Raw genomic sequence first — 15,021 nt, forward strand, 5'->3', positions numbered from 1 at the left:
TGCAGGAGACACAAGAGACACGAGTTCGATCCCTGGGTTGGAAGACCCCCTGGAATAGGAAATGGCAAACCACTCCAGTATTCTTGTCTGTAAACTTCCATGGACAGAGGAGCCTAGCGGATCCATGCGGCTGCAAAGAGTCAGACATGGCTGAACAACGGAGCACACACAGCACTAGGCAAGAAGTAAAGGAGACACAAGGTTTGAAATGAAGGGGAACGAGAGTTATTCAGTGACAAAGTATTATAGAAGAGTGAGCATTTTACTAATAAAAATATCGTGCTATTTTTCTGGCTTTTGTGATCTTTATATTTGTCAGCTTTTTAAAAACTTGTGACACATTGGGACTTCTGTTCTCATTCTAACTACATTTATTTTTGTTCCTATTTGTATTTACAGTTCTATTCTTTTTCTCGTGAGAGCACCCCATAATCTCTGTGACATAATCAATCAGTCCAAACAATGCTGGGAGCCAGCACGGGAGTTCCCACCCATGACAAGGTCATGCGGGAGAGCTCTGACAGGCAAGGCGAGTCCAGGGCTCAAGGGCCCCCCTGGTCTGCCTGAGCGTCTACCCCCAAACCAGAATCTGTCTGTTTTATTATTTCATGATTTTCACCAACTCTTCTGACATTAACGGGGGGCTATCCCCGACCACCTTTCCCTGAAGAAAATTAACTTAGAGCTCTAGTTAATAATTCTCCTGGGCATAATAGGAGTGTTTCAATTCAAACCCCTCTGATGACTTTCTAGCTTGCCTGACAGGTTTGTTTGGACTCCTGCAGCTACGCATGTGATTGTTCACAGCCTCCCAACCATGAGAGGCATGGGACGCTTAAGATATTCTAACAATGCAGAGCTTCTCAGAGAGTTAAAATTGTTAGAATAGAACTAGTAGAGGATTTCTTTGTTGAGCTAATGCTTGCTGCCAAGTTTCCATATCCCTTACCTACTGTGTCCCTGGGAGTGTATTGATTAATATAGTTGGTATATAGAAATGTAAGTAGTAGCTTTAATGTTTGTAACCTTTGACCCTGGAGTTAATTCTTTTCTTGTTATAACCCATCACACTTTTGCCCTATAGGAATGCAACTTTATCTAATGCTTTCAGAGGGTTGCGCCTGACTTTAGAATAATCACCTTTAGAGAAAAATAAGTTTTCTGAAGAAAGGGTCATAAAATGTTAACAAGCCTCCTGGCCAGAAGGTGATGTAAATCACCTAAAGCTTTTGCATATGATAAGTTTGCAGAAAGAAAGCCTGGCTTCGATAAGGATCAAGGACTGCTGACCTTGCATGACTCTACCCCTCCCCCCCCTCCATTATCCTCTATGCACAACTTAAGGTATAAAAACTACTTTGGAAAATAAAGTGTGGGCCATGCTCATCAAGCTTGGTCTCCCCATGTCGTTCTTTCTCTTTCCTTTTCCTTTTCAGGCTGATTCCCTGGAGTGCAGGGGCCCTCTGCCTTCACTTTCCTGCTTGGGCTTCTAAGACCCACTTGAGAAGGTGCCTAAGGTGGGGCACATTCAGCTATTCGAGAGGACGCCTGCGGCCTACGTGAACAGAGCAAGTCCCATGCTGGGGCTTTATTGGCTTTCTGCATAAACCAAGGAATATCAGCCTCTTTTCTCTCCTCTATTTTCTTAACTGCAAATATCTTTCCTTATCTCTTTCTCTATTTCTCTCAGTCGCTGACGCCGTCCTCCCGAGGGAACCCCTGCTCCAGCCGGGGCAGGACCCCGGCAAAAAAACAATATTTGAACAATGACTACATGCCAGGTCATGTGCTAGGCTCCAACACCAGCAATGTAGACTGTCTCTCACCTCTTAGACCATACATTCTCTTTAGGATTTCAAAATTACTGGACATGTATTCTAGACTTGTTCTCATTCCATTGCTTGTTTCCATATGAATTAATAAAAGTGGTGATAATAGACAGCCTAGGTCAGTGTTTTTCAGCCTTGGCACTATTGACATTTTGGGCCGGAGAATTCCTTGTGCAGAGATGTCTTTGTGTATTGTAAGATGTGTAGTAGCCTCCCTGGCCTCAGCTCACTAGATGCCAGTAACATCATTCCAGTTGTGATCTTCAAAAATGTCTCCAGACAATGCCAAATGCTCCCGGGGAGGCAAAAATCTTACCACCTTCATTCTGGTTGAAAACTGTTGGCTTAGGCATCCTTGGTAGACTTTCCATTGAGTCTCAAAAATATGCTGAAGAATATAACACAACCCACAATTAACCACTTTATTTCTAAGTAGGAAGTCACCGCCATCTACCAGGATGGCTTTTTTTTTTTTTTTTTTTTTTAATCATTACTCATACGTGGTAAAGGAAGGGGGAAGGAAAGCTGCAACATCCTGTTCATGCCTATATCTTAAAACTCATATCATATTAAAGTAATCCATTTAATACCGATTACTTGCCTTTATCACCAGACTCGGAGAAGGCAATGGCACCCTACTCCAGTACTTTTGCCTGGAAAATCCCTAGAAGCTTCCTAAAGACAGAAAATGAGTCTTATGAATTAAACTCATTTCCATTGTAGTATGATAGTTAAGAACATGGGCTCTGGAATTAGACTATTCAAATCCTGACCCTGTCACTTATTAGCCGTGTAACTGCGAACATTTTACCTGACCTCTCTGCCTTCATTTTAGTTTATCTTACAGAGTTTGTGATGGTGAAGTTCATGTATCAAGTTTACTGAGTTAAAGGATGCCCAGATAGCTGGTAAAACACTCTTTCTGGATGGTCTGTAAGGTTTTTTCTAGCAAAGATTAGCATTTGAATCGGTAATTCAAATTTGACTGGGTAAAGAAGATCACCCTCACCAATGTGGGTGAGCATCATCCAACCTGCTGAGTCCCAGAATTGGACTAAAAAGAAAGAATAAAAGCAAATTTCTTTCTGCTGTGAGCTGGGGTATTCCATGTTCTTCTACCCTTGAACATCAGTGTCCCTGGTCCTTGGACCTTAGGACTTGAACTACAGCCTAGACCACTGGCTTCCCTGAAGCCTCTTTGTGGAAGGATGAATGAAGTTGAGTCTACTGAGAATGAAGATTACAGAGTGTATAAACTAAAATTGTGAGTCTATATATTCTCAGATCTGTGGATTTCTATTGAAACTACACAAGTAACTTTCTTGGCCTTCATCTTACAGATGGCAGATCATGGGACTTCTCCAGAGAAGTACAGAATATGGATTATGCTTCCATAACCATGTGTGTGTGCTAAGTCACTTCAGTCATGTCTGACTCTGTGTGACCTCATGGACTGTAGCCCTCCAGGCGCCTCTGTCCCTGTCTATTCTCCAGGCAAGAATACTAGAGTGGATTTCCATTCCCTTCTCCAGGGTATCTTCCCGACCCAGGGATCAAACTGACATCTCTTATGTCTGACCTGCTATGGCAGGCGAGTTCTTTACAACTAGCACCACCTGGGAAACTGTGTGAGACTCATTCTATTTGTATATATCCCATTGATTCTTTTTCTCTAAAGAACCCTGACCCAGAGTAACACAAATAAAATGCTTAGGATATAATTTGATTAATTCAAATAATCAATACACATAAAATACTTAGTATAATACTTGGAAGATTCAGTTCAGTTCAGTTCAGTTCAGTCGCTCAGTTGTGTCTGACTCTCTGCGACCCCATGAATCGCAGCGCACCAGGTCTCCCTGTCCGTCACCAACTCCTGGAGTTCACTCAAACTCATGTCCATCGAGTTGGTGATGCCATCCAGCCATCTCATCCTCTGTTGTCCCCTTCTCCTCCTGCCCCCAATCCTTCCCAGCATTCAGAGTCTTTTCCATTGAGTCAACTCTTCTCATGAGGTGGCCAAAGTACTGGAGTTTCAGCTTTAGCATCAGTCCTTCCAATGAATATTCAGGACTGATCTCCTTTAGGATGGACTGGTTGGATCTCCTTGCAGTCCAAGGGACTCTCAAGAGTCTTCTCCAACACCACAGTTCAAAAGCATCAATTCTTCAGCACTCAGCTTTCTTCACAGTCCAACTTTCACATCCATACATGACCACTGGAAAAACCATAGCCTTGACTAGACTGACCTTTGTTGGCAAAGTAATGTCTCTGCTTTTTAATATGCTATCTAGGTTGGTCATTACTTTTGGTTAGTAGATAATAAATGTCATGTATTGATTATTATTATTACCTACATTATTTTTGTATCCATAAATTCTATACTATGTATAAATTATTGAGATGTTTAACACCTGCCATTGAACTCATTTTATTGTGCCAAAACAGTGGTAAAATAAGGACTAGAACTTTTTTAGGAACGAATGCCTATCTGTGAATCTGAAAGTGTAGAATGTGGTGGAAGGGGGCAAAAAAAAAAAAAAAAATGCAGCAACTCCTGTAGAGGCTTTTACTTATAAGCTAAATCTAGTAAAATACATAAGCATGCACAAAAGACAAACAAACCAGGTCTTTGGTTAGGACATGTGATGATAAGAAAGAGTCCCCAGCACCATGGTAAGACCAGAGAACTTACCTGAAACTTCCCTGGGCAAAGAAAAATGGGAATGAACTCAATAAGGAATAAAGAATACAGGGCATATAGACTGAAGTTATGATTCAAACTCAGTTATAATATACATTATTTATCCATGTGAAAATGAAGTCTGCTTTATAATAATAAAGCAGGGAACATTTCATGCAAAGACAGGCACAATAAAGGACAGAAATGGTATGGTCCTAACAGAAGCAGAAGATATTGAGAAGAGGTGGCAAGAACACTCAGAAGAACTATACGAAAAAGATCTTAATGACCCAGATAACCACAATGGTGTGATCACTCATCTAGAGCCAGAATTCTGGAATGCGAAGTCAAGTGGGCTTAGGAAGCATGACTTAGAACAAAGCTAGTGGAGGCAATAGAATTCCAGTTGAGCTAACCCTAAAAGATGATGCTGTGAAAGTGCTGCACTCAATACACCAGCAAATTTGGAAAACTCAGCAGTGGCCACCAGACTGGAAAATGTCAGTTTTCATCCCAATCCCAAAGAAAGGCAATGTCAAAGAATGTTTGAACTACCGCACAATTGCACTCATCTCACACGACTTGCAAAGTAATGCTCAAAATTCTCGAAGGGAGGCTTCAACAGTATGTGAACCAAGAACTTCCAGATATTCAAGCTGGATTTAGAAAAGACAAAGGAACCAGAGATCAAATTGCCAACATCTATTGGATCATAGAAAAAGCAAGAGAATTCCAGAAAAACATCTACTTCTGCTTTATTGACTACACCAAAGCCTTGACTGTGTGGATCACAACAAACTGTGGAAAATTCTGAAAGAGATGGGAATACCAGACCACCCTACCTGCTTCCTGAGAAACCTGTATGCAGATCAAGAAGCAACAGTTAGAACTGGACATGAAACAATGAACTGGTTCAAAATTGAGAAAGGAGTACATCAAAGCTGTATATTGTCACCCTGCTTATTTAACTTATATGCAGAGTACATCATGAGAAATGCCGGGCTGGATGAAACCCAAGTAGGAATCAAGATTGCCAGGAGAAATATCAATAACCTCATATATGCAGATGATACCACTGTTATGGCAGAAAACGAAGAGAAACTGAAGAGCCTCTTGATGAAAGTGAAAGAGGAGAATGAAAAAGTTGGCTTAAAACTCAACACTCAAAAAACTAAGACCATGGCATCTAATCCCATCACTTCATGGCAAATAGATGGGGAAAAAATGGAAAAAATGTTTCTTGGGCTCCAAAATCATTGCAGATGGTGACTGCAGCCATGAAATTAAAAGACGCTTGCTCCTTGGAAGAAAAGCTATGACAAACCTAGACAGTATATTAAAAAGCAGAGACATCACTTTTCCAACAGACTTCCGTCTAGTCAAAGCTATGGTTTTTCCAGTAGTTCAAAGCTATAGTTTTTCCAGTAGTCAAGTATGAATATGAGAGTTGGACCATAAAGAAGGCTGAGTGCCGAATAATTGATGCTTTTGAATGGTGGTGCTGTAGAAGACTCTTGAGAGTCCCTTGGACCACAGGGAGATCAAACCAGCCAATCCTAAAGGAAATCAACCCTGAATATTCATTGGAAGGACTGATGCTGAAGCTGAAACTCCAATACTTTGGCCACCTGATGCAAAGAGCTGACTCTTGGAAAAGACCCTAATGCTGGGAAAGATTGAAGGCAGGAAGAGAAGGGGATGACAGAGGATGAGGTGATTGGATGGCATCATTGACTCAAAGGACATGAGTTTGAGCAACCTCCAAGAGTTGGTGAAGGACAGGGAAGCCTGGCATGCTGCAGTCCATGGGGTCACAAAGAGTCAGACATGACTGAGCGACTGAACTGAATTTACAACATTAAGATCTTGTTTGTCCAGGATATCCCCAACACATTCCAAAGAACTTCAAACTAAAGTGTGAGGAGGAGGGAGAAGCTATAACAGAGTCACTGAAATTGTGAACATTTCAAAGGTGAACACCATGTCTTACTCAATTTTGAATCCCCAGAATACTTGGCCCACATTTATTGTTTAGTATAGAATGGATGGGACAAAAATCCATACATAAGTGTTTCCATTCATCTCCTCATAACCTCCAAGTAGTCATATTTTTATCCCACTTAGCTTCCTTTTGCTTGGTATGTGTGTGTGTTAGTTGCTCAGTCATGTCTGACTCTTTGCAGGCTCTTCTGTCCATGGGATTTTCCAAGCAAGAATACTGGAATGGGTTGCTGTTTCCTCCTCCAGGGGATCTTCTTGACCCAGAGATCAAACCTGTGTCTCTGCATTGCAGGTGGATTCTTTATCACTGGGCCATCTAGGAAGCCCTCCTCTTGCTTATTTCTTAAGATTTGTTTGACCTTTATGAGGAACCACTCGAGTTGGTTTAGAAAATAGAGGTTCTATAACATTATGGCTCAAGAGAATGAGAATCTCTGAGCTGCAGAGGAATGGAATAGTTTGAGAAGACTGAAGAGGGCAGATAAGTGTATGATAGGAAGTATTGCTATAGCTTATAAATTGGATTCCTTTTAACATCTTTTGAGAGACTTCAGGTAGAAATTTGAGTTATTTTTAATTACTTATGAACAATGAACTGTTTCTTAAGTATCATAATGTGCCCACCTGGGCCAGTGTAGCAGCCCTGTCTTATGGTTGTGTGTGTGAGTCACTTAGTTGTGTCCAACTCTCTGTAACCCCATGGATTGTAGCCTGCCAGGCTCCTCTGTCAATGGTATTCCCAAGCAAGAATATTGGAGTCAGTAGACATTCCCTTCTTTAGGGGATCTTCCTGTCCCAGGGATTGAACCTGGGACTCCTGCACTGTAGGCAGATTCTCTACCATCTGAGGCACCAGGGAAGTCTTATGGTTGGGTCCTGGATAAAAGGATAAAAGATGACTATTATGACATATACAGCAGAGGAGCAGTGAAGAAGCTGCCCAGAAAGTTATTTCTCAAAAGAACAACATAAAAGAGAGCTTAGTCTATCATTCATGGTTTTAGACATCTACAAATCAATGAAAAGCAGCTAAGAGAAACCTTGAAATAAAAACCCAGCAGCCTCAAATGGGCTGAGACTCATGCTTGAGAATAGCAAAAGAAAAGTGAGTTTTGGGGAAAGGATATGAAAAAAGAAAGAATATAGGTATACATATAGCTTCCCTGGTAGCTCAGCTGGTAAAGAATCCACCTGCAATGTGGGAGACCTGGATTTGATCCCTGAGTTGGGAAAATTCCCTGGAGAAGGGAAAGGCTACCCACTCCAGTATTCTGGCCTGGAGAATTCCATGGGTTGTATAGTCCATGGGGTTGCAAAGAGTCGGACACGACTGAGCAACTTTCACTTTCACTTTCATATGTATAGTAGAATCACTTCACTGTACACCTGAAGCTAACACAATATTGTAAATCAACTATACTCCAATATAAAATAAAAATTAACTTAAAAAGGAGAAGTAAGTTTTGTTATGAAATGTCTAATGAAAGTGTGGCCTTAAAAAGCCACATAAAGATAGAAACAGTAGAAAGAATACTTGATTAACCATTAAAAAATGGAAAAAATTCTACTCTTCTAAAAGGATCCTATAATCCAGTCACAAGTTGAATAAAGATGCATTAATATTACTATTATAATATAGATTGCAAAAATTAACATACAGACATTGTAGTGCAATTTGAGATATCAAAGTGGTGGTTTAGTCTATTACAGAGGATTTTCTAGTAAATTCAGATAAATTCATTGATATTTTCCTTTTATTGTTGTTATTGTTCAGTCACTCAGTCATGTCTGACTCTTTGCAACCCCATGGACTGCAGCACTCCAGGCTTCCCTGTCCTTTACCATCTCCCAGAGCTTGTTCAAACTCATGTCCATTGAGTTGGTGATGCCATCAAACCATATTGTCCTCTGTCATCCCCTTCTTCTCCTGCTTTCCATCTTTCCCAGCATCAGGGTCTTTTCTAATAAGTCAGCCCTTTGCATTTTTTTTTTTGCAGATTTTATTTTTTTTTATTTTTTTTTAAATTAATTTTATTTTATTTTTAAACTTTACATAATTGTATTAGTTTTGCCAAATATCAAAATGAATCCACCACAGGTATACATGTGTTCCCCATCCTGAACCCTCCTCCCTCCTCCCTCCCCATACCATCCCTCTGGGTCGTCCCAGTGCACCAGCCCCAAGCATCCAGTATCGTGCATTGAACCTGGATTGGCATCTCGTTTCATACATGATATTTTACATTAAGTGGCCAAAGTATTGGAGTTTCAGCTTTAGCATCAGTCCTTCCAATGAATATTCAGGGTTGATTTCTTTTAGGATTGACTGGTTTGATCTCCTTGCAGTCCAAGGGACTCTCAAGAGTCTTCTCCAGCACCACAGTTCAAAAGCATTGGTTCTTCAGTGCTCAGCTTTCTTTATAGTCCAACTCTCACATCCATACATGACCATTGGAAAAACCATAGCTTTGACTAGATGGATTTTTGTCAGCAAAGTAATGTCTCTGCTTTTTAGTATGGTTTGTCATAGCTTTTATTCCAAGGAGCAAGCTCTTTTAATATCATGTCTGCAGTTACTATCTTCAGTGATTTTGGAGCTCAAGAAGATAAAGTCTGTCACTTTTTCCATTTTTTTCCCCATCTATTTGCCATGAATAGATGGGACCAGATGCCATGATCTTAGTTTTTTGAATGTTGAGTTTTAAGCCAGTTTTTCACTTTCCCCTTTTCCCTTCATCACGTGGCTCTTTAACTCCTCTTTGCTTTCTGCCATAAGGGTGGTGTCATCAGCATATCTGAGGTTATTTATATTTCTCCCAGCAATCTTGATTCCTGCTTGTGCTTCATCCAGCCAAGCATTTCACATGATGTACTTTGCATATAAGTTAAATAAGCAGGGTGACAGTATATAGTCTTGACGTATTCTTTTCTCAATTTTGAACCAGTCCATTGTTCCCTGTCCAGTTCTAACTGTTGCCTCTTGACCTGCATACAGGTTTCTCAGGGGCAGGTAAGATGATCTGGTGTTCCTATCTCCTTAACAGTTTTCCAAAGTTTATTGTGATCCACACAGTCAAAGGTTGTGTCAATGAACCATAGTCAATGAAGCAAAAGTAGATGTTTTTCTGGAATTCTCTTGCTTTTTCTATGATCCAATGAATGTTGGCAATTTGATCTTTGGTTCCTCTGCCTTTTTTAAATCCAGCTTGAATATCTGGAAATTCTCGGTTCACATACTGTTGAAGCCTCCCTTCGAGAATTTTGAGCATTACTTTGCTAGTGTGTGAGATGAATACAATGGTGTGGTAGTTCAAACATTTTTTGGCATTGCCTTTCTTTGGGACTGGAAGAAAAACACCTTTTCCAGTCCTGAGGCCACTAATGAGTTTTCCAAATTTGCTTGCATATTGAGTGCAGCACTCTGACAGCATCATCTTTCAGGATTTGAAATAGCTCAGCTCAAATTCCATTACTTCCACTAGCTTTGTTTGTAGTGATGCTTCCTAAGGTCCACTTGACTTCACACTCCAGGATGTCTGGCTCTAGATGAGTGATCACACCATCATGGTTTTTCTGGATCATTAAGATCTTTTTTGTATAGTTCCTCTGTGTATTTTTTGCCACCTCTTCTTAATATCTTTTGCCTCTGTTAGGTCCATACCATTTCTGTACTTTATTTTGGCCATCTTTGCCAAATGAAATGTTCCCTTGATATCTCTAATTTTCTTGAAGAGATCTCTAGTCTCTCCTATTCTATTGTTTTCCTCTATTTCTTTACTTTGATCACTTTAGGAAGGGTTTCATGTTTCTCCTTGCTATTCTTTGGAACTCTGCATTCAGATGGGTGTATCTTTCCTTTTCTCCTTTGCCTTTCAGTTCTCTTCTTTTCAAAGCTTTTTGTAAGGCCTCCTCAGACAACCATTTTGCATTGTTGCATTTCTTTTTCTTGGAGATGGTTTTGATCACCACCTCCTGTACAATGTTATGAACCTCCATCCATAGTTCCTCAGGCACTCTGTCTATCAGATCTAATCCCTTGAATATATTTGTCACTTCCACTGTACAATTGCAAGGGATTTAATTTAGGTCATACCTGCATGGCCTGGTAATTTTCCCTACTTTCTTCAACTTACTTCTGAATTTTGCAATAAGGATTTCATGATCTAAGCCACAGTCAGCTCCCAGTCTTGTTTTTGCTGATTGTATAGAGCTTCTTCATCTTCAGCTACAAATAATATAATCATTCTGATTTCAGTATTGACCATCTGGTGATGTCCGTGTGTAGAGTTGTCTCTTGTGTTGTTGGAAGAAGGTGTTTGTTATAAGCAGTCTGTTCTTTTGGCAGAACTCTGTTGGACTTCTCCCTGCTTCATTTTGTACTCCAAAGCTAAACTTGCCTGCCTCTTCAGGTATCTCTTGACTTCCTAATTATTTATATATATATATATATATATATTTCTTTTTATAATATATTTATTTTTTTTAGTTTTTAAAGTAAATTGAAAAATATTTTTATTTGCCTTTTAACAATTCCATATTTTATTAGATAGAAAACTACTTAAAGTACTACTTTGATTTAATTCTAACAATAAGTAGTTGTTCATGTATCTGAATGCTTAGGATAAAGTAACTGTATTTATGTGCAGTTTATAAATGAGGCAGACCTTTCCTATGCTTACGCATGTTTCTTGTCTATAGAAAAGTAAAACTGAAATGGTATAGGGGAGGGGAATCAGATCAAAAGAAGTAGTAATTTCATACAAAAAAGTCTACCCAGGGAGAAGAAGGAAGTGCTAAAGGGGAAATTCTAAAGCAAGTTATGTCATTTCTCGTAAAATTTTAAGAACCAAAAGAGATGTTTTAAAGATACTGACATGGAGTTATGTGCAACTCTTTAGTGAGACAAACTGTTTAGCAAACCTGTACAAACCTTTCAGGGAAGCAATTTGGCAATAGACATCAAGAGTTCAGATGTGTGTCATGGGGGCAAGATGAAGAATGCAGTGCTGTTTCCTGAGATGGGAAGTCTCATGAATTTAATTGGCCAGATGACAGTGACCAAATGCATAGTGAGGAAGCCCCAGGTTTGTGGAGGCTTATTACACAGCAATAGATAGCTGGAACAAAGATGAGGAGTTAGATTTTGGAAATGTGTTTGAAGATGTTTAAAAAGCAGAGATTCAGTTCTGTGGCCCAGGAGAGAGCACTGGGCTTTGGAATTTCCTTATGATATTCCTGGCTCTTATCTATCTCAAATTGTATGTGGTCACAATCACAGAGCATTTTCACATTCTTTATTTCATTGATCTTAATAATAAACCCTTGAAAAAATGGGGAGCGTATCATTATACCCATAATAGAGTTGAGAAAATTGAGACTCAGGAAGCTTTTACAATTTATAGGAAACCCCATGGCTTAGAACTCAGAACATAGGTCTTAAAGCAATTATCCTCCAATTGATAATAAAATTAAGAAAAAAGAAGATAAGTCTTCTGATTCCCAGAAAAGGCTATTTCTACTGCACTTTGTTGTGCTAGAGGGAGACAGGGAAGATGCCTGCCAGTGAGGAGTGGGCCCAGAGATCAGAGAGCTGAGAAACTCAAGTCTGAGGAGGGCCAAAGGAGGAGATTTAAAAAATACTTCTCAAATTTCTCCACAAAAACATCCATTACTGGGAAAGAAACAATAATGATACCCCCAGGAAGATCTGGACAGATAGCCTGAAAGGAAGTTCTTTGATGTCATTCATTCATAGGATTAACAATTATTTATTGAGCCCATGCCACGTGTTAGGCATTGTATTAGGTTCAGCAATGGACAAGGTCCCTGCGGTCACAGAGCTCCAGAAAACAGACAACCAAGCAGTTCACCAATCATAACCTGGAACCTGAGGCTTCTAGGAGGAAGTGACACAAGAATGGGCGGAGCTGGAGAGGGGGCATGCAGGACATTTCAGGCAGAAGGAAAGGCATGTATATTGGCCTAGAGGCAGGAGAGAAAGCACCTCCTCCAAGGCAAACAGCAAAGTTAAATTCAGATGAAATGTGGTTATGGGGTGTTGTTTTATCACTCAGTCATGTCCAACTCTTTTGTGACCCCATGGACTGTTGTCCACCAGGCTCCTGAGCCCTTGAGTTTTCCCAGGCAAGAATCCTGGAGTAGGTTGCCATTTCCTTCTCCAGGGGATCTTCCTGACCCAGGGATTGAACCCACATCTCCTGCATTGGCAGGTGGGTTTTTTGTAAAACCACTGTGCCACCAGGCTTTGGGATGAGGGAATCATAAACCGAAGATAAAAGAACTATCTGTAGGCATACTCTGGACATGAAGAGATTTAGACACAATGGCCTCATGTCTAAAGAAAGTGCTGAAATAGCCCGCTTCTCTTGGCATTTCTATCTTCCCCAACTATTGGATGAATACTTCATACCAGCCCCTACTCCCAAGATCATATTAGTGACCTATGAGTTGAGTAAGCCCCATGGAGCTCTCACATAGCAACAAGCAGCCTGAAGATATCTTGTCTCTAGACTTAGTGTAGGGGAGCAGAATGTGCCACACTAATATACGTCTCTTTGGCATATTAATTGTTTTAAGCTGGTTGTTTTCTAAGGAAATAGCAGACATGGTAAACATTCTGAAAACCTTGTACGAGTTACCCTTTCGTAAGAAACATTTATATTTGTAAGGGAAATCTCCGTTAATAAAGGTGTCTCCCTTTCTGTACCAGAAGAGGAGGAGGACCAAATCTCTAGAAACTCTTATCAGTGGAGAAGGCACTAACTTAAATCTGCCTAACAAACTTACCCTTATTTGCTGTGCTTTTCCTGATAACCTCCCAGAACTGTCACCCTCAACATTCTCTTTCGTCTTCAGCAGAGGATGGTACTTAAGATGAGGGCTTCAGCCATTTTAGCGAGTTACTTGGTTTTTCTGGGTTTCACCCATGTACACAATATTAAACTCTGATTTTCTCTTGTTAGCTTATCTCATGTCAATTTAATTCTTACACCAGTCAGAGATCCTAGAAGGGCAGAGAAAATTTTCTTCCTCCCCCAAAGCCAGTCATAAACCAGATCCAATATTCTGCCACCCTGAGAGGCCTTGCATGAGTAGCCAACAGGATTTCCTTTAAGTATTGCTATCTCATCTGCCTCAGAATCACATACTATCATAATTTTAAAATGCTATTTTGTTTCCCATGCTCAAACTCACTTTTACTCATTTTTTCCATAGTAGTGAACATTAAAGCACCTTTAATGAAAAAGACATAAATATTTATTAGGGGAAATAGCGAGAAAGGCAATAGCTTAGTTCTCAGTTCTCAGCTGACCTAGGAAGACAGGTAGTGGAGGGCTGGACAACTGTAACAGGAAAAGGAAAGTTGCCACACAGGGGATCAGAACACAACCATGGCAGGATGAACCTTAACTCTTAATCAGATGTTCCAGGGTTTCCCTGCTACTGAGGCCTCTGCTCAGACTCTCACTCAGTGACCCTAGACAGAGCCATCCTTCCCAAGTTTCCTTTCCCACAATTTTGATTTCTCTCTGGAGCAATGACATTATTTACTTTTGCTCATGAAACAACTCCTTGCATAGACAGAGGTCTCAAAGAATGCCTCAAGGATCACGGCACCCCTGAGCCTAATGTGGCAGCTACCCATGCAGCTTTCTGTTATTTGTTATGCAAAGAGATTTCACAGATGACAAACCATAGCACTAAATGTGAGAGGACTACTTCTCCATCTCACCAAAGTTCTATTTTTGTTGCTTCCCCTTGAGAAAAGAGATGGAGCCTGATTTTCCAAAGCTTAAGGAAGAATCCCCAACCCCGCTGCCAGGATGCAAATCCTTGCTGCCTGGAACCACTACTCCACTTCAGGTGGAGACACGCCCTGTATTCCCTTTTCCATCTGACTGGGCCTCCAGTGCACAGTTACAGGCAGACAATCTGTGGAAAGTACCTTGTATGCTGATTGCCAGGAACAAGTGAGGCAGCAGTAGAATTTCCAGAGTCAGAGACCACTCCCACCTTCTGGAGCACATACTCCTCTTCTCCAGAACTTTACGGGAACTCTGGACACAGACCAGAGCCAAGCCAGAAAGAGACCAAAGGCACCTTTAATTCAAGGCTTAAGGTTAGACGTCTCCACCCAGAAACTCATGGGTGGGGCCTGGGGACCAAAAACAGGAAGCCCCATCGCTTTTTTTTTTTTTTTTTAATTAAACCACTAAGAAACTAAGAACAGACTTGCGGATATGGTGGCAGAGGGAGAGGGTGGGACGAATTGAGAGAGTAGCTCTGAAACACCCATTTGCCGGGGTCCGGCCCCGGTGGATCCAGGGAATTCGAAGTGGGGACGGCGTCGGCGAGGATCAGGAAACAATTGCTTAATTAAACATTAATTAAGGATATAAAGAGTAATAGAATGAGGATAGCTCAGTGAGGAAATTCAGTGGAGAAAAGAGGCTGAATAATTCAGCCAGAAGGTAAGAGAAAGAACGA

The 15,021-nt window shown here is 40.6% G+C and overlaps 1 protein-coding gene across 1 annotated transcript in view; it reads right to left on the reverse strand.

Moving 5' to 3' along the window:
- Positions 1 to 14,682, reverse strand: part of CD48 (CD48 molecule) — a 21,277-nt gene extending 6,595 nt beyond the window's left edge. Inside the window, exon 1 of the mRNA XM_010837854.1 lies at positions 14,480 to 14,682. Coding sequence (XP_010836156.1) covers positions 14,480 to 14,561 — 82 coding nt within the window. The 5' untranslated portion in view covers positions 14,562 to 14,682. The remainder of the gene's footprint in view (positions 1 to 14,479) is intronic.
- Positions 14,683 to 15,021: the final 339 nt, after the last annotated feature.

This window comes from Bison bison, unplaced genomic scaffold (assembly GCF_000754665.1).
Source record: "Bison bison bison isolate TAMUID 2011002044 unplaced genomic scaffold, Bison_UMD1.0 scf7180017864082, whole genome shotgun sequence".
In the NCBI taxonomy this organism is placed as follows: Eukaryota; Metazoa; Chordata; class Mammalia; order Artiodactyla; family Bovidae; genus Bison; species Bison bison.